Genomic DNA, 26,401 nt, shown 5'->3' with positions numbered 1-26,401 from the left:
TGGAGGAAACAGACTTTGTTATGCTACTGTTGTAAGATTTAAATTATAGCTGCATTCAATACTCATAACATATTTTTCAAATCAGATAGAGGATTTGAGGTATGATTACAACTATCCACCTTAGATTAAAGGACAAGGGTGTAAATAAATACAGTTCACCATAAGGTCTTTTATAATGGTCTAAATCCATTCTGTATAGTAAGCTTTAAAAGGCTCCTGGATAACAAAATGTTGAACGATTCAAAAGAAAGAGTTTACTGCCTTATTCACAAACACCAATCAATGGACCACAAGCTCTTGGTTTCTGACAGACACATAATGATTATGTAGGGGAAAAACAACTCTTCCCACTAATGTTGGATGGTGGTGTAACAGCACAACAACAGAACAAACTATAAATTTATATAAATTGAAAATGACTTGACTCATCAAATAGGTACTGAGCACGAAAACATCTAATAAAATGACAAAATACACTTATGTACAAATTGATGACTACACATTGATGCAGAAAAATAGTTAAATGTTCAAGTTTAATTAGTGAAAAGACCATGTTTTCCCAGACTTAAAGATAAGCAATGGAACAGTTGATGCACAAGATTGATATTTTCCTGGAATTTTCCAAATTTAGTGACTCACTACACAATCATTATTGATTTTCCAAGATTTTATTTCCATATTTAAATAAGAAGTAAATATATGTTTTTGTTACCTGAACATTTCTGTGAGCGTTTAAGGTTAAAGACCAGTTGGAATTTGAAGACAACTTTATATTAACAAATCTTTGCCTTTTGTTGCTTGAAATATTGATTTTGTATTTCCTTAATTTATAGGATGGCACCAGAAGTTATTATGTGTGAAACTTTAAAAGATAGTCCATACAACTATAAGGCTGATATTTGGTCACTTGGTAAGTATGGAGGAGTTTTAATGTGGTTTTAATACTATAAATTTTTGCCAGGTTTTGATTTCTGCTTATTATTGTTTTTCCTCTCAGTCTTTTTAAGTCTCACAAGATAGAGCAAAAGCTTACAACTGACTTCTAGTTCTAGAAGGCATGTGCATTGGTTTGAGTGGAGATTTCTGCTTAATGTAGATATATTACAGTTGTGCATGTCATCAATGTAACTAATTGTCATTTGGCAAATAAGGGATAGTCTTGTGTTGTTATAGTATTTATACTCAACTTTATTCATATATATATAAACAGCATCACATGTAATCATATCAAATTTGAAAATTCATTAAAAGTGTAATTTGTTAATATTTTTGTCTTCATTCAGATATTATTTATACTGATAAATGTATTTCTTTAATCTAGGTATCACAATGATAGAATTTGCTCAGATAGAACCACCCAACCATGACATGCATCCTATGAGAGTTCTCATCAAGATACAGAAATCAGATCCTCCTACATTAAGTGGACCATCACGATGGTAGGTTAGGTTGTCAAGTTAGGAATTATCTCCCTTTTTAACTCAATGAAAAATAGTTTAGATTTATACTATCATTATAGTACAATATATTTTAATGAAAGGAGATATTAGATATACATCAATGAAACAGGAACTCATTTATACAAAAATAACAAACAATAAACGTACACATGATAGAGTCACTTGTTTTAATGTGGCTTCACTATAAGATATTGGTATTAGTGATGGAAGTCCATCAGATTTTTTGACCAATGATTATGTAGTCTTTTATTGTATCTGGTATCATTAAAATCAATTTAACCAGATGGATGAACTGAACCTACTAATAGTACCATATATGTGCATTTATATCATTGGAACTACTTTGTGTGAGGGCAATTACTGATGAACGTGTTAAACATGTAGATAAGATCTATTTTCATTGTTAATATTTAGGATTTATAACTGCACTCATGTAAAAGCAACAAAAAGCACACTCTTTAGCTATCGAAATATATTTAAAAAAAACATAGAATCAATCTCTTGAGTTGTAAAACAATCAGTGAACCAAGGAACCTGGACCAACAATGATTTAGATGTTTTTATGATCTGTGCATCACTAGCTGAGAGGGATAAAAAATTGATTTTTACCTTAATATTAACTTTCATTGTTAGTACATGACACAACATTAAGCATCAAAGTAAAACTCGTTAGTTTTTACCATTCACACACACATCCCTAAAAAAAGTTGCATCAATAACCAAAAAACAGATTCTTTACTCTGGTGGTTCCTGATATTTTTCACTTGAAAATGCTGAAAATGGGCAAAATTTACGTGCCATTCAATAATAAGAATGTATTAATAATTGTTTATTTAAATTAAAATGAAGAATTTGTAAAAAAAAAACGTATTTATCATTTTTGTTTTTAGGACAAAAAGTTTTAATGAATTTATCAAGATTTGTTTGAATAAAGACCCAGAACAAAGACCAACAGCTGGAGAATTATTACAGGTATGACAAAAGTACAGGTATTAAAAAGTACAGGTGTGACATTCTTTGTTAGAAATTGGAAGTTTGAAATTGCCTTTGTAGCATTTTCTAGATTGATAGTGTGATAGTTTTAAAAAAAACTTATGAAATGAGCAGATTCCAAAAACAAAAACATTAGGACTAGTCTGTCACAGAAACAAAAAACTTTTTATTATATAATTACAAGTAGAAAATAAAAGGAATACTCCAGGGTTCTAGTTGACTGAATGATATATTTTTCACAATAACTGAAAACCTGCAGGTTGCACTTCTGTAAATATAGACAATTCAATTTTACAAAAGATGCATGTTTGTGGCTCAGCTGTATTTACAATGTACAACCTGTAAGCAGGTGTTTGGGCTGTCCTCTGGTCAGTTGTAATTAATGTGGAAGTGCACCTTTTCTTTGGGTTTGTGGTAGATTCTGTTTACTGATTCCATGAGCAATAAGGCTTACTGATTAATTGTGTACTGTAATAAAAGGTAACAAATACAAAATTAAAATACGAAATACAAAATATTTTATAAAAGAAAGCTCAATTATGAACATAATCAATAATAGCATAGATACAACAAAGAATAACATTTAAACCAATCCCACTAAAATTAATACTACACAAGTATCAAAATATTGTGTATTCCAAGGGGAGTAACTTTAGTATACTGTAAAAGCAGAAATTTTCTTGGAGGTTTTGATTTCTTTTATTTCGTGGAAAGAATATATCCACGAAAATTTAACCTTCATATACTATTACTTCCATTTAATGGAAACCATGAAAATTAAATCCCCATGAAATCTTATATAGAGACAAAACCACGAAATTTTGACCCCACGAAAATTATTGTTTCTACAGTATATAGAAATAAGTACTTAATGATTTTTAACAATTACAGATTTTTTTATATGAATGACATTTTTATTTCAGCACAGATTTATCAAAGATTACACCAATAAGAGTGACATATTAAACTTAGTGTTAGAATCTAAAGCTGAGGTTGTAGAAACTGTTGAAGATTTAACAGAGGAAGATGATATCAAAGAAATGAAGGTAATGTTTATCGTAAAAATGTACATAATTATCAGTCCCCTAATAAAGAAGTCCAAGGATACTTCAGGTTGGCACTCCATCAGTCTTGTCTGTCCATCCGTCAGTCTTGCAAATCAGTTCTCCACACTTACTTTTCTTTTTGTTTGAAGATATTAATTTGATATATCATGACAAGATACAAATCAAGTTCTAATTTTGTTATGGTCTGAAAATTCACACAAATATTCATTATCCCGCAGATTTTTTCGTCATGCTTGAAGATGATTTAATAATTGCTACATTGTTTTATGTAGACAGGTCAATTTCCAATTTTGTTCAATTCTGATGATTTTATGCAGAGTTATGGTCCTTGGACTTTTTTACTTAAATAATCAGTTTTCCAAAAATTGTCATGCTTGAAGATATTGGATCCAGAAATTTTTTCACCTAATTTCGGTTATTTCGGATAACTTAAAAGTTAGTGCCCTTTTTCAAACAAAGATTGTGTGTATGCTCATACAGTCATACTCGTAGCATCAACGAACTTGTTTAACTGTTGCATCGCATTTACTTCAGAAATTTCCCTACCATTTTCCTTAAAATCGATCTTGAGCAATAAAAGGAAGGCAACAGTTTAAAAATGAAATGATTTTAATGACTCAAAACGATAAATTTCTCAAACTTCGCTTACGTTTCTTTCCATTTTGAAGACCAAATTATAACCGGATGTTTTATGACAATAGTAAAACGACCAATTCCGGACTCATTTCCAGGATTAGCTTTGTTTATCAAATTCACAGGAAATCGTCGGCTTTTTAACTGTTTTACCTTTAATAGTGTTTGAATATTAGTTATAATAGTTGGACTTGTTTAATTTAGCATGAAATCATTTTGAATTTACGATTTAGTGTCTAATTTTCGGAAGAGCATTACAAGCATGCGTATTAGTAAACAAAGCACGTGTGTTTGTAGTGAAACAATATTTTGTTCTAAGTAAATTAATTTAATTTTAATTTAATTTTAAATCAGAATTGACAATTGTCTTAGCTGAGAAAAGTAATTAAATAATGCAGACAGTTGTTATGAACTTTTAATTTCTTTAAAATATTAGTTCTGAGCTTGTGATCAATAGAAAATTTAATAAAAACACAGGTAAAGAGATTAGCGATCATTAGCCAATATTTCCCCGAGGCATTACAATAGTTATTAGAAGAGCCTTCAGGATTATACACTTTACTGGAGTGGCAGTTTTATAACAGGAAAAGGATATATATATAACAAACAAAAAAATAAGTTTAAAATGGCGATTTAGACAATGTTAGAAACTCGATCTCAACGAAATGACATTAAATGATCGAAATTGTTTCTGTAAAAAAATAAAATTTGTCCTAAATCCCAATTACTCATTTAGGACAAAATACTTTCAGTTTAGATCAAGACTGGCATATATGACCGTTTCCAGACCCTTGGTTTACACCATGACAAGTAATAAATCAAGATAGCATTTTGTACCAGTACAATTAATCTTAAACTGGGAGAGGACTATGTATTGCCATGCAATACTCTCCAAATGCTTGTTATGGCAATAATAAAGACTATTGTTAATTCATTACATGTAGGATGCCAATATTGTGAATTCATTACATGTAGGATGCCAATATTGTGAATTCATTACATGTAGGATGCCAATATTGTGAATTCATTACATGTAGGATGCCAATATTGTGAATACATTACATGTAGGATGCCAATATTGTGAATTCATTACATGTAGGATGCCAATATTGTGAATTCATTACATGTAGGATGCCAGAATTCATTACATGTAGGATGCTAGAATTCATTACATGTAGGATGCCAATATTGTGAATTCATTACATGTAGGATGCTAGAATTCATTACATGTAGGATGCCAATATTGTGAATACATTACATGTAGGATGCTAGAATTCATTACATGTAGGATGCCAGAATTCATTACATGTAGGATGCCAATATTCATTACATGTAGGATGCTAGAATTCATTACATGTAGGATGCTAGAATTCATTACATGTAGGATGCCAATATTCATTACATGTAGGATGCTAGAATTCATTACATGTAGGATGCTAGAATTCATTACATGTAGGATGCCAATATTCATTACATGTAGGATGCTAGAATTCATTACATGTAGGATGCTAATTTTCATTGGTTTCATGAATACAGATGAACTACAAATACAAATGCTCAACAAATAACAAATCTTCTCATGCTTTGTATGCAGAGACCACAATATCCTTGAAAATGCTAGTTTTCATCAATACAGGAAAACTGATACCCAAGGAAAATACATGATTCCATAGTAATACATATAATTAATATAACAATCACATTACATGCCAGATGCTTACATTGTAGAAATCTACCTAAAACATATCTTGCTTGCCTTCAGTGCAAAAGTTCATAGTTCCATCCCTGGTCAGGTCAAACCAGAGATTCTAAAATTGTCATTTGCTACTTTAACACCAAGAACAAGCCAATTGGCAAAAGACTGGTTGGCCTGGAGATATAATGATATATCTGAGTCTTTTTGCAGACTGTTATCCTTTGAGCTAGCAGAAATAAAATCCAACTCAATTTATCAGACTAGTATAAAACCATGTATAGTCATTACTCATTGTAATATTATTGTCCACAATATGCATGTAATATTTGCTCCTGAACATTAAGCCAGTTACCAGATAAAATTCATTGTTTACAGAAGTCTTGTTGTTTAATGTGTACTTGTATCTTCAAAAATAAGCGTAAAGAATAGACATGTGTACCTTGTTAACAACCGTCACTTTAATGTATCTCAATTATATTCATCGAATTGTATTCATTGTGGGATTGTTAGAAATATTGACTTTATAATAACGCTTTATATTTCAGCGCCACATGAGTGATATGTCAAGTATAGATTTAGACGAGATATCAACTTCTGGTGGGGAAACAGATCAGGAAAAAGCTCCCACTCCGGAAAAAGAAGTTGTCAAAGTAAGTTTATTAGGGCCCCGCCAAAGGCGGGTCGCCCTATAGTGATCAGTCTGTCCGTCCGTAACACTTTGTAATAACTTTGTGTCCGCTCCATATCTAGAGAACCATTATGATTTCATACTTTATACTTTACATGTTTATTAACCACCACCAGAGGGCGTGTCATGATGTATGTACAACTTCCTAGGTCAAAGGTCAAGGTAAAAAAACTTTGGTTTCAGTTGACAACCCTGTGTCCTGTGGTAAAGATCGTGTCCGCTCTATATCTTGAGAACCGTTATAATTTCAAAGTTTATACTTGACATGTATATGAACCAACACCAGAGGGTGTGTCATAATTTATGAACGACTGCCTAGGGCAAAGTTTAAGGTCAAAAACTTTGGTTTCAGTTGACAACCCAATGTCCTATGGTAAAATTGTGTCCGCTCTATATCTTGAGAACCGTTATCATTTTAAAGTTTATACCTGAAATGTATATAAACCAATATCAGAGGGTATGTCATTATTTATGTACAACTTCCTAGGTCAAAGGTCAAGGTCAAAAACTTTGGTTTCAGTTGACAACCCCATGTCCTATGGTAAAGATCGTGTCCACTCTACATCTTGAGAACCGTTATCATTTCAAAGTTTATACTTGACATGTATATAAACCAACACCAAAGGGTGTGTCATAACTTATGTGCAACTTCCTAGGTCAAAGGTCAAGGTCAAAAACTTTGGTTTCAGTTGACAACCCCGTGTCCTATGGTAAAGATCGTGTCAGCTCTATATCTTGAGAACTGTTATCATTTCAAAGTTTATACTTGACATGTTTGTAAACCAACACCAAAGGGTGTGTCATAATTTATTTACAACTTCCTAGGTCAAAGGTCAAGGTCAAAAACTTTGATTTCAGTTGACAAATCCATGTTCTATGGTAAAGATACAATTTTTTAATGCACATTATTCACAGCGGGCCCACAGAGATGGCTCCCATCTCAATGATATCTAGTTGTTTTTAGGGTTTTACATATTGATAAGTAAAAAGCTCTTGGAATAAAATTTAAAAAAAAACAATGTAGCTTGCTTGAATATTATTCATTTCATTCCTTTTATGCCCCATTTATGGGCATAATGTTTTCTGGTATGTGCATCCGTTCATTCGTCCGTTCGTCCCGCTTCAGGTTAAAGTTTTTGGTCGAGGTAGTTTTTGATGAAGTTGAAGTCCAATCAACTTGAAACTTTGTAAACATGTTCCCTATATGGTATGATCTTTCTAATTTTAATGCCAAATTAGAGATTTTATCCCATTTTCACGGTCCACTGAACATAGAAAATGATAGTGCGGATGGGACATCTGTGAACTTGGGACACATTCTTGTTTGTTTTGAAATTATTTAAAAAAAATACTTGTTTGCAAAAAGAATATTGTAAAAATTCTTTTATAGATTACTGTAAATTCAGAAACTATTGTGAGGTTTTAATTATTGCAAAAAATGAGACAAAATGACAATGATAAATGCACGCAATAATTTCTGAATTTACAGTACTGTTGAATTAAAATTTCTGTATGAGTAAGCAATGCTAAAATTTTATACATATTTGAAGGCACTTTTGAAGCACTAGTTCAAATATTTAATCAACAGTTAATGGTAATGTGAAGCATGAGTTGTCTCTCTTTCTATTTAACTCATCTTTTAAAGATATTTGTTTCATTATTTTACAGGAAAAGAAGAAAACATCAGTTGTTGAAGAGAAGAAAGAATCAGTTGTCATTGAAAAGAAGAATGAACCAGCTGTTGTGGAAAAAGAGAAAGAACCAGCTGTTGTGGAAAAAGAAAAAGAACCTGCTCCAGTGGAAAAAGAGAAAGAACCTGTGGTTGAAGAAAAGAAAGAAACAATTGTTGTGGAAGAGAAGAAAATTGATGAAAAAGAAGAAGAAAAGCCTGTTGACCCAGTGCCTGTGGTACCAGAACCATCAGTGTCTCCTAAACCTTCACCCAAACAGTCCCCCGCCCCCTCTCCTGAACGGTCTCCTGTGACCACACCTCCAAAACAAGTATCTCCTCAACGATCTCCAGAAGCAAGCCCACAGAAAGTTGCCAAAGAAGACCAAGATAAATCATCTGATGAAGGTCTGGGACCAAGCAGTGATGAAAAATCTGATACCAGCCAGGTAACATTTTACTCAATCTATGTTATTATCATTTCAATGTCTACATGTCTGTCTGACAGGGATCACTTAACCTTAGCCTTATATTATTGTGTATGGAATGATTGTAAGGCGTACTTTCTGTACGGCAGGGTTCATCTAACTGAGGGCGCATTTTAATGATTCATTGGTTAACGTAGTTTTATCAGATACTATAAGCCATACTAGATCCACTTTATTTGGTGTAAGGAATACACCAAAATTGCATGTCTTCAAGAAGTGTTCTTCATGTTCACAAAGGAAAAAGTGATTCATGTATAAATTCAACCTTTCAAGTGTCACAGATTCCTAAATAGTGATTAGTAGAGAAAAAAAGATGTGGTATGAGTGCCAATGAAGTAACTCCCCATTCAAGTCACAATTTTGTAAAAGAAAAACCCTTATAGGTAAAAGTACTGTCTTCAACACGTAGCCTTGGCTCGCACCAAACAGTTAGCTATTAAGGGCCCTAAAAATGTTAAACTATTTAAACAGGAAAACCAACAGTCTAATCTATGTAAAAAAATGTTTATTAGATTAATACTTGATTTGCTTTTTACAGAATGATAGCATATCTAAACCTGTAGAAGATGGAATTAAATACGATGTTGATGAAATCGTAGATGATCTAATTAATGAAGTAATTAGAGCAACAGAGACAGAGCCATCGGTAGCTGCTGTTGTTTTTGATGCCATTAAGGATGTCATAACACAAGAGGATGGAGATGACCAGAATGAAGAGTCGGTTTATGATGTCACAGACATCGAGTTTGAATTAGACGAGGTCAAAGATGAAACAGAAGAGAAACAGGACTCTGATAATAAAAGTGAAACAAGTGACGTGTCTAAACAAACTCAGGACAATGAAAGTATAGGTAATGACAAAACTAGTAATTCTAGTGTGACACGTATCGAGATTGGACAACCGGGGGATAAACCTAAAACAGAAATAGTATCAAAACCTCCTCAAGAAATGGAAGTTCAAGAAATTAAGGTCAAAGTTGAAAGTGATGATGAAAAATCTGAAAAGGTTGAGGAAAAAGAATCAGACTCTAAAAGTAAAGGTAAAAATATATCCGTTATAACAATAAATGGACAGTCTGTTCCGCCTGCTGGAAATAGTGTACTTGTAAATGGTCATGTGACAGGTGTTAAAGACACGTCAGGAAACGAAATCATGATTAATTCCATATCAAATCAGAAAAATGATCCAAACGTTCCCCAAACTGACCTAGATTCATGTGATGTAGAAGAAGGTCACAATGACCAGAAGTCTGATACTGAAAGTGTCAATACTGAGGATAGCATGGACATTGTGGAGCCGAGAAAACCTAGAAATAAAGCACAGGGACACTTGAGAAACAGAAGTGTAAGTATCAGATTATAGATCTGTGGATGTGGTTGTAGCTTGATCTTTAACTGACTTGTTTACACACAGTTTCACCAAACTTTATAAATTACATAGTCTTTTCATCATGTTCATGCTTTGAATTTCAGTTTGCAATGTAACCTTATAACTCAAGCTTATATTTTTGGCTGGTACTTTTCAGTTTACTCATACAGAATGTCTAGCTGTTTCTTTCAATAAACATGATTTAATGCTGAACTATACTCAGCAGCACAAATAATGCACCACTTCTTCTTGTATATAGTATTTTCACAGTTTATTGTTTTTGCTTAAAAGTTTCACAACTTTTGTATATTTCAAGCATAACAGGGCATTTAATTCATTGTTGATAGAGACTATTGACATCCAAAAGAGTCTAAAATGAAAATATAATTTAAAAGATGTTAAAGTCAATTTCAAATTATTCATCGAAAACAACATTTTATTGTGAGACTGAATCTCCTAGCAATTTTCAAGTATTTTATGTTTATAACACCAAGAAACATGGTTCAATCACTTTTAAAAAGTTGTATAAAATTAGAAACATTTGCTCTGAAAAGAAGTAAATGAAGGTGGTGCATTTCTTTGGTTGTTAAGTATATTAACTGAAATGCTTGTTATATATATGTGATAATAAATGCTTGACCACCTAACCAATTTATTTTTCTAGACGAGAAAAGTGAGTATATTTGATTGAAATCTTCTTAACAGTGTACTCTATGTAACTCTTATTTCACCACTTCATCACCATAACTGATATTTAACATTAAAATCATTGAAATCAGAACAATGATTATCACTAAAACACATCCTTTAATTCATTTAAAAGATTATTAGGTAGTATGAGAAGGTAACATGTATTTCATGTTTTTTGGACTGGGTAACATGTTGGAAACGTTGCATGAAATGCAAAACTGACTAGTATGACGATGTTGAAAAGGGGGAATGTGGGAAAACCTGTTTTAGTGTTTGAATCCTCCAATGGGTTACAATTAATCACATCATATGTCTGTGCCACCGTATGCACAATTGCTATAAAAAAAAAAGTATATTGGTTAAAGGGGTATTTGGGAATTCCTCCTTTTTCTTAAGCCCCACACATCATATTTTAATGAAATATCCATTAACATTTAATCCAAATACACTAAAATGCATGATGAATTTTTGTCTGTTATAAAGAATGTTTATCTCCATCCTGGCTACCACTATCACAGTAGAACCAAATATAGACTAAATGATCCTTTGGCCATTACTTTGAAGAAATTTTCAGATTATGCCCCTTGGAAATATAAGTTATAATGAAAATCACAAAGCCAGATGGCATTTTGAAGCCTTCATTTCTCTTTAAAAGATATCAATGTTTTAAAGAACATAAAAAAATGGGGGCTTTTTAAAAAAAAAAATTGTCCTTGTACCTTGGATATCTAAAACATTTGCAACACAGGAGACATTCCATCTGTTCTGTTATTGAAAAACATTCAGTTCATAAGCTAGTTATTTTCTATATTATTCCTTTGATTTCTCCCTATTATATATAAGTTTCCAGATCCCTGCTTTATTATTGATGTATTGAGTTATATCCTATTTCCTTTTGCTTGTACAGTACACATATATATTGTAAAGCTTACATACCACATAAACATGTAAATGTACTTTAGTTGGAGAGTTGACACCTTCAAATGCTGATTTCAACATTTGAAGCTTAAGATCATAAATATCTGTTATGCCTTACCAGTTAAACAATTTGTGATTATCAAATAGCTATGACGGCTCTTCTTATACAGAAATGTACTTCTTAAATGTAAAGGAAATCGATATTATTTTCTTTGATTAGAAAATTTGTTGTCTCTCTCTTGATTGTGATTGTATTTTGTTGATGATAATTGAAGGGGCCTTTGATCTGATGTATTCAATATTGAAATACCCCTTGAGGCCCTAGGGAGGAAGTATGTTGTCACATTGTTCTATGACAAGATAAGTGTGTTGTAACTGATTTCATTGATTGATTGATCTTATTGATGACACAATTATTGATCATAAGAACAACATACCTATAACTTTGACCAGAAGTGGTACACAAGTCCATTATAGTATCATGGTGTAAATCATTGATAAACAACATATATAAGTCCAACAATATGTCAAAAGGTGTGAGGACAATAAACATTATAAGACAATGTTTCAAAATCTTTATTATAAAACTATTTAGAGGATTAGCATTGATTCTTTAAAATTTGTGAAAGATAATATAATCATGCATTCCTAAAAAACAGATGAAAATCATATATATTGAAAAGCCCTAAAAGTTCTTTTTATGCCCCACCTACGATAGTAGAGGGGCATTATGTTTTCTGGTCTGTTCGTCCGTCCGTCTGTCTGTTCGTTCGTTCATTCGTCTGTCTGTTCCGCTTCAGGTTAAAGTTTTTGGTCAAGGTAGTTTTTGATGAAGTTGAAGTCCAATCAACTTGAAACTTAGTATACATGTGCCCTATGATATGATCTTTCTAATTTAAATGCCAATTTATAGTTTTGACCCCAATTTTACGGTTCACTGAACATAGAAAATGATAGTGCAAATTTCAGGTTAAAGTTTTTGGTCAAGGTAGTTTTTGATAAAGTAGAAGTCCAATCAACTTGAAACTTAGTATACATGTTCCCTTTGATAAGATCATTCTAATTTTAATGCCAAATTAGAGAATTTATTCCAATTTCATGGTCCACTAAACATAGAAAATGATAGTGCGAGTGGGGCATCCATGTACTGTGGACACATTCTTGTTACCAAATAAACAATAATTATAATTGTCAGTTTGTTAAACAAATTTAAACTGTTCAATCCCACATTTCTATGTATGATGCAGTTCTACTTTAGTTAAATGAACTTAATATTCTAGTCATCCCTTGGTGTACTACTGAACAGAATGACTTCATATTCTAGTCATCCCTTGGTGTACTACTGAACAGAATGACTTCATATTCTAGTCATCCCTTGGTGTACTACTGAACAGAATGACTTCATATTCTAGTCATCCCTTGGTGTACTACTGAACAGAATGACTTCATATTCTAGTCATCCCTTGGTGTACTACTGAACAGAATGACTTCATATTCTAGTCATCCCTTGGTGTACTACTGAACAGAATGACTTCATATTCTAGTCATCCCTTGGTGTACTACTGAACAGAATGACTTCATATTCTAGTCATCCCTTGGTGTACTACTGAACAGAATGACTTCATATTCTAGTCATCCCTTGGTGTACTACTGAACAGAATGACTTCATATTCTAGTCATCCCTTGGTGTACTACTGAACAGAATGACTTCATATTCTAGTCATCCCTTGGTGTACTACTGAACAGAATGACTTCATATTCTAGTCATCCCTTCGTGTACTACTGAACAGAATGACTTCATATTCTAGTCATCCCTTCGTGTACTACTGAACAGAATGACTTCATATTCTAGTCATCCCTTGGTGTACTACTGAACAGAATGACTTAATATTCTAGTCATCCCTTCGTGTACTACTGAACAGAATGACTTAATATTCTAGTCATCCCTTCGTGTACTACTGAACAGAATCACTTCATATTCTAGAGAATGACTTCATATTCTAGTCATCCCTTCGTGTACTACTGAACAGAATGACTTCATATTCTAGTCATTCCTTCGTGTACTACTGAACAGAATGACTTCATATTCTAGTCATCCCTTGGTGTACTACTGAACAGAATGACTTCATATTCTAGTCATCCCTTCGTGTACTACTGAACAGAATGACTTCATATTCTAGTCATCCCTTCGTGTACTACTGAACAGAATGACTTCATATTCTAGTCATTCCTTCGTGTACTACTGAACAGAATGACTTCATATTCTAGTCATCCCTTCGTGTACTACTGAACAGAATGACTTCATATTCTAGTCATCCATTCGTGTACTACTGAACAGAATGACTTTATATTGTGTGTGCAGCATGACATTGATAACATGTAAGGTTGATCTGTCAGACACGTGTTTTTCGATACTTTCAAGCTCAAATGGTGTATTATAAGCAGATTATCTGAAAACTACATAAGTAAAGATAAAAAAAAAGATGTGGTATGATTGCCAATGAGACAACTGTCCACAAGAGACCAAAATGACACAGAAATTAACAACTGTAGGTCACCGTACTACGGGTTTCAACAATGAGCAAAGCCCATACCCCATCGTCAGCCATTAAAGGCCCCGAAATGACAATGTAAAACAAATCAAAACTAACAGTCTTATTTATATAAAAAAAATGAACGAAAAACAAATATGTAACACATAAACAAACGACAACCACTGAATTACAGGCTCCTGACTTGGGACAGGCACATACATACATAATGTGGCTGGGTTAAACATTTTAGCGGAATCCCAACCCTCCCCCTAACCTGGGACGGTGGTATAACAGTACAACATAAGAACGAACTATAAAAATCAGTTGAAAAGGCATAACTCATCAGATGGACAAAAATATAAGTGGCCGTGGCTGTGGTACTTGTACATCCCAACAACAAAAAGACACTAGGAACAGATCTGAGAGTACTCTCAGTTATCTGACAGCTAGTTGAAAGCCACTAACAACTAATAAAAAAAATCATGCATCTTAAGACTAAAGAGCATGTGTAGGTCTTGAGAATACTTCAAATAAAACAAGAGAAATAATCCTGGTGGAAGTTAAAACATTAAAAAAAAATTAACTAGATTTTTGAAATAAAAATTGTTTATTGATTTGGGGATGAATGGCCTGGGGCAGGTAGCTGCCAAACTGTCCGTTCATTGTCATTAACACGCTTTGACAAAATCTTTTTCAAATTTAGATATGTTGTTTCCTGTTTTTATTTTTATTCAATTGTAAGCTTAAACAATTTGTGTAAGCTTTAAGATGAAAGGAATTTTTGTAACCAAATGAACAATTGAAGTGCATGTTTTACATTCCACTTTTCGTGCAGTAATACAGAACTACTAGCACCTGCATTGTGTCTGTAGAACCACATGATAAGGTGGTTTTATTTACGTAAACAATGCCAACATTATTATATTAAGTAGATTGTTTGTTTTATGTAGGTTCTGGATCAATTATGCTTGTCATCATCAAGTAAATGTTTTCATATCCAATTAGTTACTGATGCAAGTGGTTATCTGTGGTCACATGCTGACACCATGTGTATTCTGCAGTACTGTAGTACGGGAAAAAATACCCTTTGTTATTGAACAAAAGAAAAACCTTAAATTGTTAATACTATAAGGGAGCACTGCTTTAAATAAATGCTCAATATAACTGAGTTAAGATTTTGGTTGGATTTTGGATTGATGTAGGTATTGGAATGATGTTTATAATTAATTAATGCTTCAGTTGGTAAGTTCCTTTTCTGTTGCACCATTTTTATGCCAATAAATTGTTATGTATATGCAGGTAGATTAATAGAGTCAAGGTTGTTAAAAACTTCCATTTGTTGTAGATTATTTATAATGTGTCATAAAAAAAAATTCTAATTGACAATTAGTAATTTGATGGTTTCATATTAATTATTACTATATAACATGACTAATAAGAAATTAATTGTCATTATGTGCCTCCATACAGCAAAAATGGAATCATTTATTTGTATTGCCACTGGGTCAACAACTCTGCTGGTGGATTGTATTTCCTCAAGGGTATCATTATACAGCCCAGGAGCCCAGTACTTGGGTGTTGCCATGGAAATATGGATATTGTTTTATTGAAATTGACTGTTATAAACTTAGGAAACTAATTGACATTATAGAAGGCTTTACTCCCATACATTTGTAGCCTTGATTCATTGCTTTGATTTGACAATATTTTTGGTCCTTTTCAGTTATATCTGCTCTTTATCAATTATATTAGAGGGGCCTTAAACAACTATTACTAGCCAGTCAACACTGATGTTGTGAGTTCGATCCTGGGCTCCAACTTAAATGGACTAGGACTGTCAGTTTTCCTTCCAAAATCGGTGGTTCTCTCTAGGCCCTGGGCTTCCTCCACCAATAAAAACAAAACACCACGAAATAGAACAACAGTGCTGAAAGTAGCATTAAACACCTATCAATCAATCAATTATATTAGACTTTAAATTTGTATACAATTTGGCAAAAGAAATTACTGATTAGACATTAATTATGAAATGTGCATCTGTTGCAGATGAATTGGTAACAGTTAAAAGTTATTCCTGTTTCCTAAATTCACAAGATAAATCACCTGTACTCTCATAGGGGAATTGTTCAAAGCTAGGATTCAACATGTAGATCTTATGATATGTCTCTTTATATAATATTGTTTATACATATAAATATGTTGTATATGTGTAGATCAAGTGATGGTTGTGCTTCTCAGTAATTCATGTATTTCATCTACCAAAATGTGTTTTTGTTTTGATTTCCAGGAGAATAAAAGTCAGTATCGAACCCTGACAAAGACGAGAAGATATATGAAAGATGGAGTTGTTGTCACGAGTACTACCCAAAAGGTTGTTCAGGCTGGGGAGGAAAACAGGATAAGAGTGGACTTTTACGACAGGTTAGTTATGTCCGTATTAAGTGGGTTATTCAGGTTGGGATGGAAAACGGACAAGAGTTTTCTATGACAACAATCTAGTCCAAGAGTACAAAAATGGTCATATATGCCAAACTGAAACTAGTTTGACTGAAATTGAAGATAGGGAACTATCATGGTCAAAACTAAATGTTTTTTAAGGAATAATTTTGGTCATTTCATTCTGATAGGGTTTTTTGTATTGCCACTTTGCACCATCTTTTTTTTGCAATGCATTTCAGGTTAACAAAAAACTCCACTCAAGTATAGTATGATAATCTAGAAGGCCTACCTTGTTATCTTTTAACATGTTTAATGCCTCCAGGAAATATTGGCTAATAATAGACAATTACTTTTTACCTGTGTTCTTCACACCTGACTAATGTGATATAATATTTTCATTGCTATTTGATTTCACTGTTTTTGCCAAAATCAGCATACAAGCCTATGGAAAAATTAACTTTTTTTAGCATTTAAAGTCGTGTTCTATCAATACCAAGGAAATCAGTGAAAATTGGTATCCTAAGGTCCATAGTAATTTGCATGCATGTAACGTGTCTTCACCAGTTTCAACACTATCCTAAGAAAATAAAGATGATTTCATCCCAATTTAAATGAGTATATCAGTAAGTGTTCTCCCCATGCTGTTTCAGCCCATGCTGTTTCAGCGTCACGGGCAACACAACGCTATAATTTTTTCCCGTTCTGAGTTATATTCAAACAGGTATAAATAATTTCCTGGCATTTGATAAACAGAAGAAACTTGGTAGATGAATCAGGAATCAACTGTAATTTAAGAGATTGGTGATTTAATGGTCGCAAATTTAATTAGTGAAGTCAGAAAACTGGTATTTGCAACAATCAAATCACCAATTGATGTTGTCTGAGCTTAAAATACAATATTGTTATCTCAAATCTAATGAATCGATAGAAAACACTGTCATTTCATACTTGCAAAATCTGTCATATATGTCGCCTACCCTTGCACAAAAGTATTCATAGCATCAATTGTGAATTCTAAAATTGACAGAAAACTAAATGAAGGATACTGTAAAAAATTGGTTACCGATACTTTTAATCTGGTGATGAATTCTTCATGATTATAGGTGGAAATGGTTATAGTACAGTAGAGTTGAATGCCTGAAATAAATAAGATTTTATTTAATTTGTGATAAAAAGGAGGTAATGCAAAAACAATGTGTTAAGGGACCTCTTGATTTCAGTTTTTCTTAATAATTTGTATGCACAAATATATATTGGACACTGAGTTAATTAAATGATATGTTCCTTCTAAAAAAGCATTCACAATTAACAATTCAGTTTCCTACTCCAACTATATTTTATCTGTTTTAGAATTTAAACAAATTAAAATACCTTTGTGAAGTTGTTGCTACAACAACACTACAACACCATGAGTATTGCTGAAGTGATTCTTGTAAAATTTTAGAATAATTTTGTCATTATAAAACAAATACATAATGTCTAGATTGATGGTATTATATATTATATTGTTTACTGGAATACAAACATTGATATGACAAGACACAATAGCAATGTTATAGAGAAGGAATGTTTGGGTGATATAACATTACAGGAATGTTTCTCATTGCTTATACCATCTGCTTCAAGGAAATGAGGGACAGTATGGATCTTTGCTGGAGAAAATTTAAAACTATTAGATTTCTTTCTATAACAATTGTCTCATTTATTTATTTTTAGTCACATTGAAAATTACTCCTGCAAGTGCTAATTTTGTTCATGCTGATCCTTAAAAGCGTTTTAGTCAGCAGGATTATATTATATGACATTAAAAGATTTTGTTTTCCATAACCCTTTCCTCCATAATGACGCTTTTTGACGCCACCCCCTTTCCTCCATAATGACGCTTTTTGACGCCACCCCCTTTACTCCATAATGACGCCTTTTGACGCCTGTGAAGTGCCTCAGTTGAAACGTCTTACCTAGGAAAAATCTTTATCAGACCTAATAAAATTTGTATCTAATATAAAAAGGATATTCAAGAGAATATCTGACTGGAATTTCATTGATGAAATATTTCTTTTTGCAATGCATTGATACTTTAAACCTGATGATTTTTTTTAATTGAAAAAAATCCTATGGGAATCAGGTATGTGTAAAAAAAAATGTCAATGGAGGAAAGGGTTTATAAAATTTAGATTTAAGTTATCCCCTTAAATTAGATAATCGTAAATGGTGATAAATGCAAATTATAGAATACATGTACATATAGGTATGAACTGAATTCCATTTTCTCTGAGGCAAAACAGATATACTTTATGTAAACTGCAGATAGTGATAGTTCTTGTTCTTTCTAAATAACAATACTTATAGACATAGCAATATATTATTTTAACTGTGTAAAAAAAAGTTTGACAAAAATACAGAACTCCTATATAAATATAAAAAAGGCCTTTTTTTATATTTACATACAAGTTCTGTTTTTTTGTTAAACCTTTTGTTTTTACACAGTTAAAATAAACTTTTTATCTGAGATTGGTTATTCAGACATTTAGTTTCACACATCATCTCTCTTTTTTTTTTATTGAGAATTCCAAATGTTATTAGAAAAAGGTGACCATCACTGGTCATTTCCAGTTTCTCCTGTCCTGAGTTAATTAGTATGAATGATGGACAGTATAAAGGACAGTAGATAATAGGTGTTTTTATATCTGTGACATTTATGATGATAGATCAAATGTATTGAACTATTGTCAATCACATCTAGTCATTATACCATACAGTACAAGGATGTTAATACACATGTACTGGACCTGTGGGTAGGCATGTGTCATAGGGTCTTACGCCTGGATTACACCTGTTTCATGTGGTATAGGGTCTATTGCCTCGATTACATAGGTTTCATGTGGATTAGATAGTTGTTCTATGTGGATTAGATAGTTGTTCTTTGTGGATTAGATATTTGTTCTATGTGGATACTAGTACTTAGTTGTTTGGACTCAAATCGGTCTTCATAGATTTATTTAGAACAGTGGATACTTCATAATTATAAGTTGTTTAGACTGGAATCTGACTTCATAGAAGTTATATAGCTATGAACCATAAGTGTTATATACTTTGTTCATATGGACATGTTTGGAATTTGACAGTCTGAAATAGTAAATTCTGTGAAATTGAAAACTCTGTGTTATTGGAATATTGAGAAACTAATGAACTAGGAAAACTGGAATAGAAATCACAATAAAACAGTTTTTAATAAGAATTTAACAAATTTGTTGAGAAAATAAAAGCTGTATTTGGTAAAGCTATCAACAAAGACATAAAAAATCTAATGCAGACTGCAATAAACATTTAAAGCGAGTGGATTCTATAATAATGAGAATGAAGGAAATCATTGATATCACCAAACAGAGAATACTATAGGCAGTAAATTATAGCACACCTGAAGACTGCCAGCAAATGAGAAAATCTCAAATTACTTCTATAAAATCAATAGTTGATCAAAAGTAGGCGACGTCGCTGAATAATAATAATATTGTGAATTAACTTTTTGGCACTTAACTGTGATGGTGATTAGAAGTGACAGGGACTAACAAGAAAGTCTGGCGTGGGGGATGACGATTGTATAATAATTGTTAAGTAATCATGAATGGAATTTATGTGAAAAATAGACAACCCTGATTAGGAAGACAAAACAGCTGAAAAATTGTCACTGATCAAAGAGAGAAAAAACACCAGCTTTGTAATGCGGAGGTTGTCACATTTCTGATGGTATCTACATGAGGTTTACATTGTAAGCTAGAGAGACAGTATCTACATGAGGTTTACATTTGTTGGCTAGAGAGATGGTGACATTTCTGCTCTAGAGATATGTTATATAATAGTAATGTTAATTGGTGATGAAGGACAATACACACATATTATAGATAATATAATGCAGGTTCTCAGGTCTCTAGTGAATCCAGAAGTCGATTAGTTCTGTTAGGCTGCAGTGGAACATAATTCTGTTTTTTGCTGAGTTGTCAATTTTTAGAGAACATTTGGAATAATTTGCTGTTTTTCAGACAAAAAGCTACAGAGGATATTCACCTTACAGAATTGAATTTGATTTCTTTCATTAGTGGATTTTCTTCAAAGGAGGATCTTTGATTGATTTATTTTTGGAATGATTTGAATGTTGTTTACCAGTTGATATAAATGGTCATTGATCTATTCCTAATATATTGAACAAGCTGTAGTGAATAATTTTTGGTTTGATTATTTCTATCAATTGTTTTAACGGAGAACAAAATATTGAAGGATAAAAATACATTGTAATTTGGTAGAATTTTCCAAAGCAATTCATCAGATTGAAAGGAAGGACATTTTGTAATATTCCGACTTGTCTTTACGTCCACGAATAGTACATGTAGTCTATACTGTCTGATCAAAGGGATAGTGAAGTTTCATAGGTTGATAATATGGAAACATTTATTAGCATTTGACTAAATTGGACAGAGACATATTATACGGTCATAATTCACTTGGCAGATCTAGGGAATGGAATATATTGGATAGATTTTATGGAAATGAAGTCATTTTAAATTCTGTGATGTAAGGAATTGAATATCATTGGGAAGTTGTTTGACAATATTCCTAACTGAAAGTTTTTAATAAAACTGAGAACTTAAGTAGAGGAATGATGATCTTTTATTTGCTTATGCAAAATAAAACCAGGGGATGAGATGTTCTATTAAACATTTGATAGGAAAGCATCAGTTTTTGTAAATAAAATTACCATGGAAATAACTGATTATATAATTTAGTATCATTGAAGGAAAATCTATAACAATACAGAGCCAAAAGGGTTAGGGAGGTGAAGTCACTATTACGTAATCCAGAAAAAAGTAAAAGCATTTTGTATATTTTGAAAAAGTTGTGATCATTGATTGGTCTAGCTATTTTGTATGTTGTGATCTTTTGTAATTGATCTAGACAAATAATCAGGATCAGTTTTTAATGGAAATAATACAGTGGTTTCTATGATCGTCTCAATTACCCAGGCTGGGAGAGACATGGATACCTCTTGAAACTGCGACATAAAGTACTTTGGCATTACAATAGACTTTTATCATTCATTAGAGCTCAGGAAAGGGAACTTTATCATGGCAGAAGCTATGTCAGATCAGTCTTGGAACTTGACAGAATTAGATTTGTTTGATAATACAGACACTGGATTCTCATATAAGGACACTGACCTGTCCACTGCTGACCGGAATGTAGAAAACGGTGTGGAGATAACAGATCAACCAATGGAGGACTCACGGGTAGATTTTATTGTTGGTCCAGATAACTTGGACAACATTAACTATTTGTATTATGAGATAGACATTTCCAATGCCAGGAGGAATTCTGATACTCCTTCTATGTTATCTACAAGCACTTCAGCCAGTGACTGTGATGCCCTCGCAATGTTTCCAATAAGAATAAGCACCACGTTGTGGAAAGATAATCCTGAGCAGGATCCTTTTAATACATTTTCTGTTTCAGAAGATAATTTGACAAAAATTATAGATTATCTTGAAAATGTGACATCAAAAAACAAAAACCAGAAATTGGAAGTTTCTGAAAATGTAATGAATGCCTTGCAGGAAGATTTCCGTGGAACTGTATCGGATAAAGTTACCTTTATACTGGATACCTACTACTCTATGTATATGACCAGGTGAGAATGGTAAAGGTTTGAAGAAAAAATAGAAATCAAATAAATAGTCTTAACTAGTATTTCATTCATAATTTATTTTAAAACAATTTTAGTATAGGGAGAAAAGACAGAATTTTACATTTTGTATCATATGCACATGCTTAAATGATATTATAAGTAAAAGCCACTGAAAATACCAAAATATTATAAATACTGATAAGAATAGTGAGCATCTTATAACTTCAACAAGATATTTGAAATTAGTATTGGATTATGATAATAGATTTTAGTCTGAGATTTATGCTAATTGTATGCTGCAATATAGAATAGCTATAAGTTTTGATTGAAGTATGGAATATTATTGATATAGTTTTGTTCTGATTCTAATTAGATTACACCATTCATAGAATTTTTAAGTAAGTTAAATTATTCATAGACTTATTGAATGAATCACTGTGACCTACATTTTATAGTTGAGCAACTTTTTATAAATATGTGGGGAAAAATCCATATGTTTATCTAAATTTCTTTTCTTTGTATTCTATCATGCTAACCCAGTATGAAACTGGTTTAGTTTACATTAAAGCTCTTGTTTCAAGTGTCAATAGAAGTTGATCAATGACATTTATCATATTGTATTATATGGAAACACAATTTTTGTCATCATGACCTACATGTTACTTTTGAGAGACTTTTTAGTTGAGTTCAGAATTTGATTCTAAATGTTTTCTCCTCATGTCTTAGTTTAGGGACGGATTGACCTGTTGTGGTTATGGGACGGATTGACCTGTTGTGGTTATGGGACGGATTGACCTGTTGTGGTTATGGGACTTTGTTCAGAAAAAAATAAGTCTGGAGAAAATTGTTGTGGATAAAATTATGATGTCTGAATGTTGTTTTCATCTACAGACCAAATTGTTATTATCTTTGGAAGTATTCCAGTTGAAAATAGTGTACAGTCATGATAGTGCACATGTACTGCTACAATAGACATTGTTAGGTATATTAATGTTAGAGTATGATAAAAGTCACTTGATGCCAATGTATAACAGTATAGGAAAATGCAGTCCTGAAGGGTTCAAAGTAGAAATAAGAGTTTAACAAAGATTGCATATTGAAGTATACTTTTCACAAGTCAATTTTAAGATCGAATGTCATTGGCTGCTAGTTCAGTTATTTTTAATAAAAAAATGAATGCAAGAGATTTTATAGTTGTGTGGTGTAAATATTCTTGTTTTTAGTAAATAATTAAATATCATATTATATTTGATCAGCAATCATTGATCTAGATTGAGACCTTAATCATACAGATTGGGTATAATTGTGATGATGTATTACAAAATGTCAAAATAAATGAGGTGTCAAATGCCTAGGACAAATGTCAATGATAAATCACCTTAGTTTCATGTTGAGAGGTATTTATTGCCCTGTCCTGTAGTTTTTCATTAGTTGCCATGATTGGATTATGTAAATCTACAGCACACATTCACACCTGGTTATGTCAGTTTATTGTAGGGACATACTTTGTGCATGTTAGTTCTGGGAGATGTTAACCATTGTTAGAGCATGTTATTTAGGCTACATGGAAAACACATTCTTCATGTTAATAGGTTATTACTACGTTCACAGATTTCTCAGAGAAAATCTATTCCAATGGTTTCAGATTTTAGACTTAATTTTATATTAAAAGCTAGATTCTCTTTATTTTGAGAACTTTGTCTTTGTATATGGCCAAGTTATAGTTTTCTTTAAATTCCGAAGATTCACAGAGTTCTGTTTCTGGTTTTATGAAGGAAATGAACAAATTTTTAGCTGATTTGCAAGATTCTATTAGCTGATAAATAACAATTTCCTAAATGCAACACAATTTTAGTGAAATTTAAAGTTTTCTGTACTGTTAATTCAGTTTATTTGATAGAAAGGATTTTAAGTTAAGTAGAAATTATATTTAACTTCCAAAAGTATTAGTAAATTAATTTAGCCTTAAGTATGAATATAGCAGAATCCATTCCAAGATCAAATAATTAAGATTGTTAGAAATAATGCTTGACATCAGATAATTGAATTTTCATTTGAAATCCATTGATTTCCTACTTCATGCCAAGGGTTATGAACATCACTGATGGTCTGTGCATCCCTTAAATGAAATACCAAGGTTTTCTAACCCCGTTTTGAAGAATATGTCCAATATATGTGAACATACAAATTGCCCTAGTCAAGTCATCTTTTTTTTTAGCTTAAATGCCTTCAAAGACTTATCCCTTTTCCAGGTTAAGTAAGGACCTTCAAGTGAATTCCTTTTCCTGTGATTAGTACTCTGGGCTTACAAAATACCATTTAGCTTCAAAAAACTATCAACTCCATGTATAGCCTCATATCTATTACAATATTTGTTTACTGGAAATATATGTATATACATATGTACTTTTCTGTAGTCATTGTATGAACATGTTATATTGTTTTAAGTTAAAAGTAAAGATTGCTTGTCCTAAAAAGTAAATAAATGTATTAAACAAAAAAGTATGCTTGCCCTAAAAAAAAAAGTCTTGTTACACAAAAAAATATTAAAATAAATCCACTCAAAACGAATAGTTGTTGCACAAAAATTCTGGAATATTAACTGAACCAATTTCAAGAGTTTTGGATTTTGATGTTGATGTTTTATCCATCAATATAGGGGGTTTTAACTGCTAAAAAATAATTCCTCTTTAAAATAAAGAAAATAAAGGAATTGAATTTATTACAAACAACTGTATGCCAGCTCTAAAGTTACAACATTTTATGAAATGTGAAATGACAGAAGTAGAAGAGGAAAACTTATTGATTCACAGAGGTTGTTATAATTGTCCACTATGTCAACGGTATAAAACTTATTGATTCACAGAGGTTGTTATAATTGTCCACTATGTCACCGGTATAAAACTTATTGATTCACAGAGGTTGTTATAATTGTCCACTATGTCAACGGTATAAAACTTATTGATTCACAGAGGTTGTTATAATTGTCCACTATGTCAACGGTATAAAACTTATTGATTCACAGAGGTTGTTATAATTGTCCACTATGTCACCGGTATAAAACTTATTGATTCACAGAGGTTGTTATAATTGTCCACTATGTCACCGGTATAAAACTTATTGATTCACAGAGGTTGTTATAATTGTCCACTATGTCACCGGTATAAAACTTATTGATTCACAGAGGTTGTTATAATTGTCCACTATGTCACCGGTATAAAACTTATTGATTCACAGAGGTTGTTATAATTGTCCACTATGTCACCGGTATAAAACTTATTGATTCACAGAGGTTGTTATAATTGTCCACTATGTCACCGGTATAAAACTTATTGATTCACAGAGGTTGTTATAATTGTCCACTATGTCACCGGTATAAAACTTATTGATTCACAGAGGTTGTTATAATTGTCCACTATGTCACCGGTATAAAACTTATTGATTCACAGAGGTTGTTATAATTGTCCACTATGTCACCGGTATAAAACTTATTGATTCACAGAGGTTGTTATAATTGTCCACTATGTCACCGGTATAAAACTTATTGATTCACAGAGGTTGTTATAATTGTCCACTATGTCACCGGTATAAAACTTATTGATTCACAGAGGTTGTTATAATTGTCCACTATGTCACCGGTATAAAACTTATTGATTCACAGAGGTTGTTATAATTGTCCACTATGTCACCGGTATAAACCTTATTGATTCACAGAGGTTGTTATAATTGTCCACTATGTCACCGGTATAAACCTTATTGATTCACAGAGGTTGTTATAATTGTCCACTATGTCACCGGTATAAACCTTATTGATTCACAGAGGTTGTTATAATTGTCCACTATGTCACCGGTATAAACCTTATTGATTCACAGAGGTTGTTATAATTGTCCACTATGTCACCGGTATAAAACTTATTGATTCACAGAGGTTGTTATAATTGTCCACTATGTCACCGGTATAAACCTTATTGATTCACAGAGGTTGTTATAATTGTCCACTATGTCACCGGTATAAACCTTATTGATTCACAGAGGTTGTTATAATTGTCCACTATGTCACCGGTATAAACCTTATTGATT

At 32.2% G+C, this 26,401-nt stretch overlaps 1 protein-coding gene across 1 annotated transcript in view; it reads left to right on the top strand.

Moving 5' to 3' along the window:
• LOC143073584 (uncharacterized) overlaps window positions 1-26,401 on the top strand; it is a 67,781-nt gene that overhangs the window by 11,758 nt on the left and 29,622 nt on the right. Inside the window, exons 5-12 of the mRNA XM_076249226.1 lie at window positions 834-910; window positions 1,322-1,439; window positions 2,351-2,432; window positions 3,377-3,499; window positions 6,395-6,499; window positions 8,206-8,655; window positions 9,233-10,039; window positions 16,493-16,626. Coding sequence (XP_076105341.1) covers window positions 834-910; window positions 1,322-1,439; window positions 2,351-2,432; window positions 3,377-3,499; window positions 6,395-6,499; window positions 8,206-8,655; window positions 9,233-10,039; window positions 16,493-16,626 — 1,896 coding nt within the window. The remainder of the gene's footprint in view (window positions 1-833; window positions 911-1,321; window positions 1,440-2,350; window positions 2,433-3,376; window positions 3,500-6,394; window positions 6,500-8,205; window positions 8,656-9,232; window positions 10,040-16,492; window positions 16,627-26,401) is intronic.

The sequence above is a fragment of the Mytilus galloprovincialis genome, chromosome 4 (assembly GCF_965363235.1).
Source record: "Mytilus galloprovincialis chromosome 4, xbMytGall1.hap1.1, whole genome shotgun sequence".
In the NCBI taxonomy this organism is placed as follows: domain Eukaryota; kingdom Metazoa; phylum Mollusca; class Bivalvia; order Mytilida; family Mytilidae; genus Mytilus; species Mytilus galloprovincialis.
The sequence above is the reverse complement of the archived record's forward strand: the minus strand, read 5'-3'. Positions and strand labels throughout refer to the sequence as shown.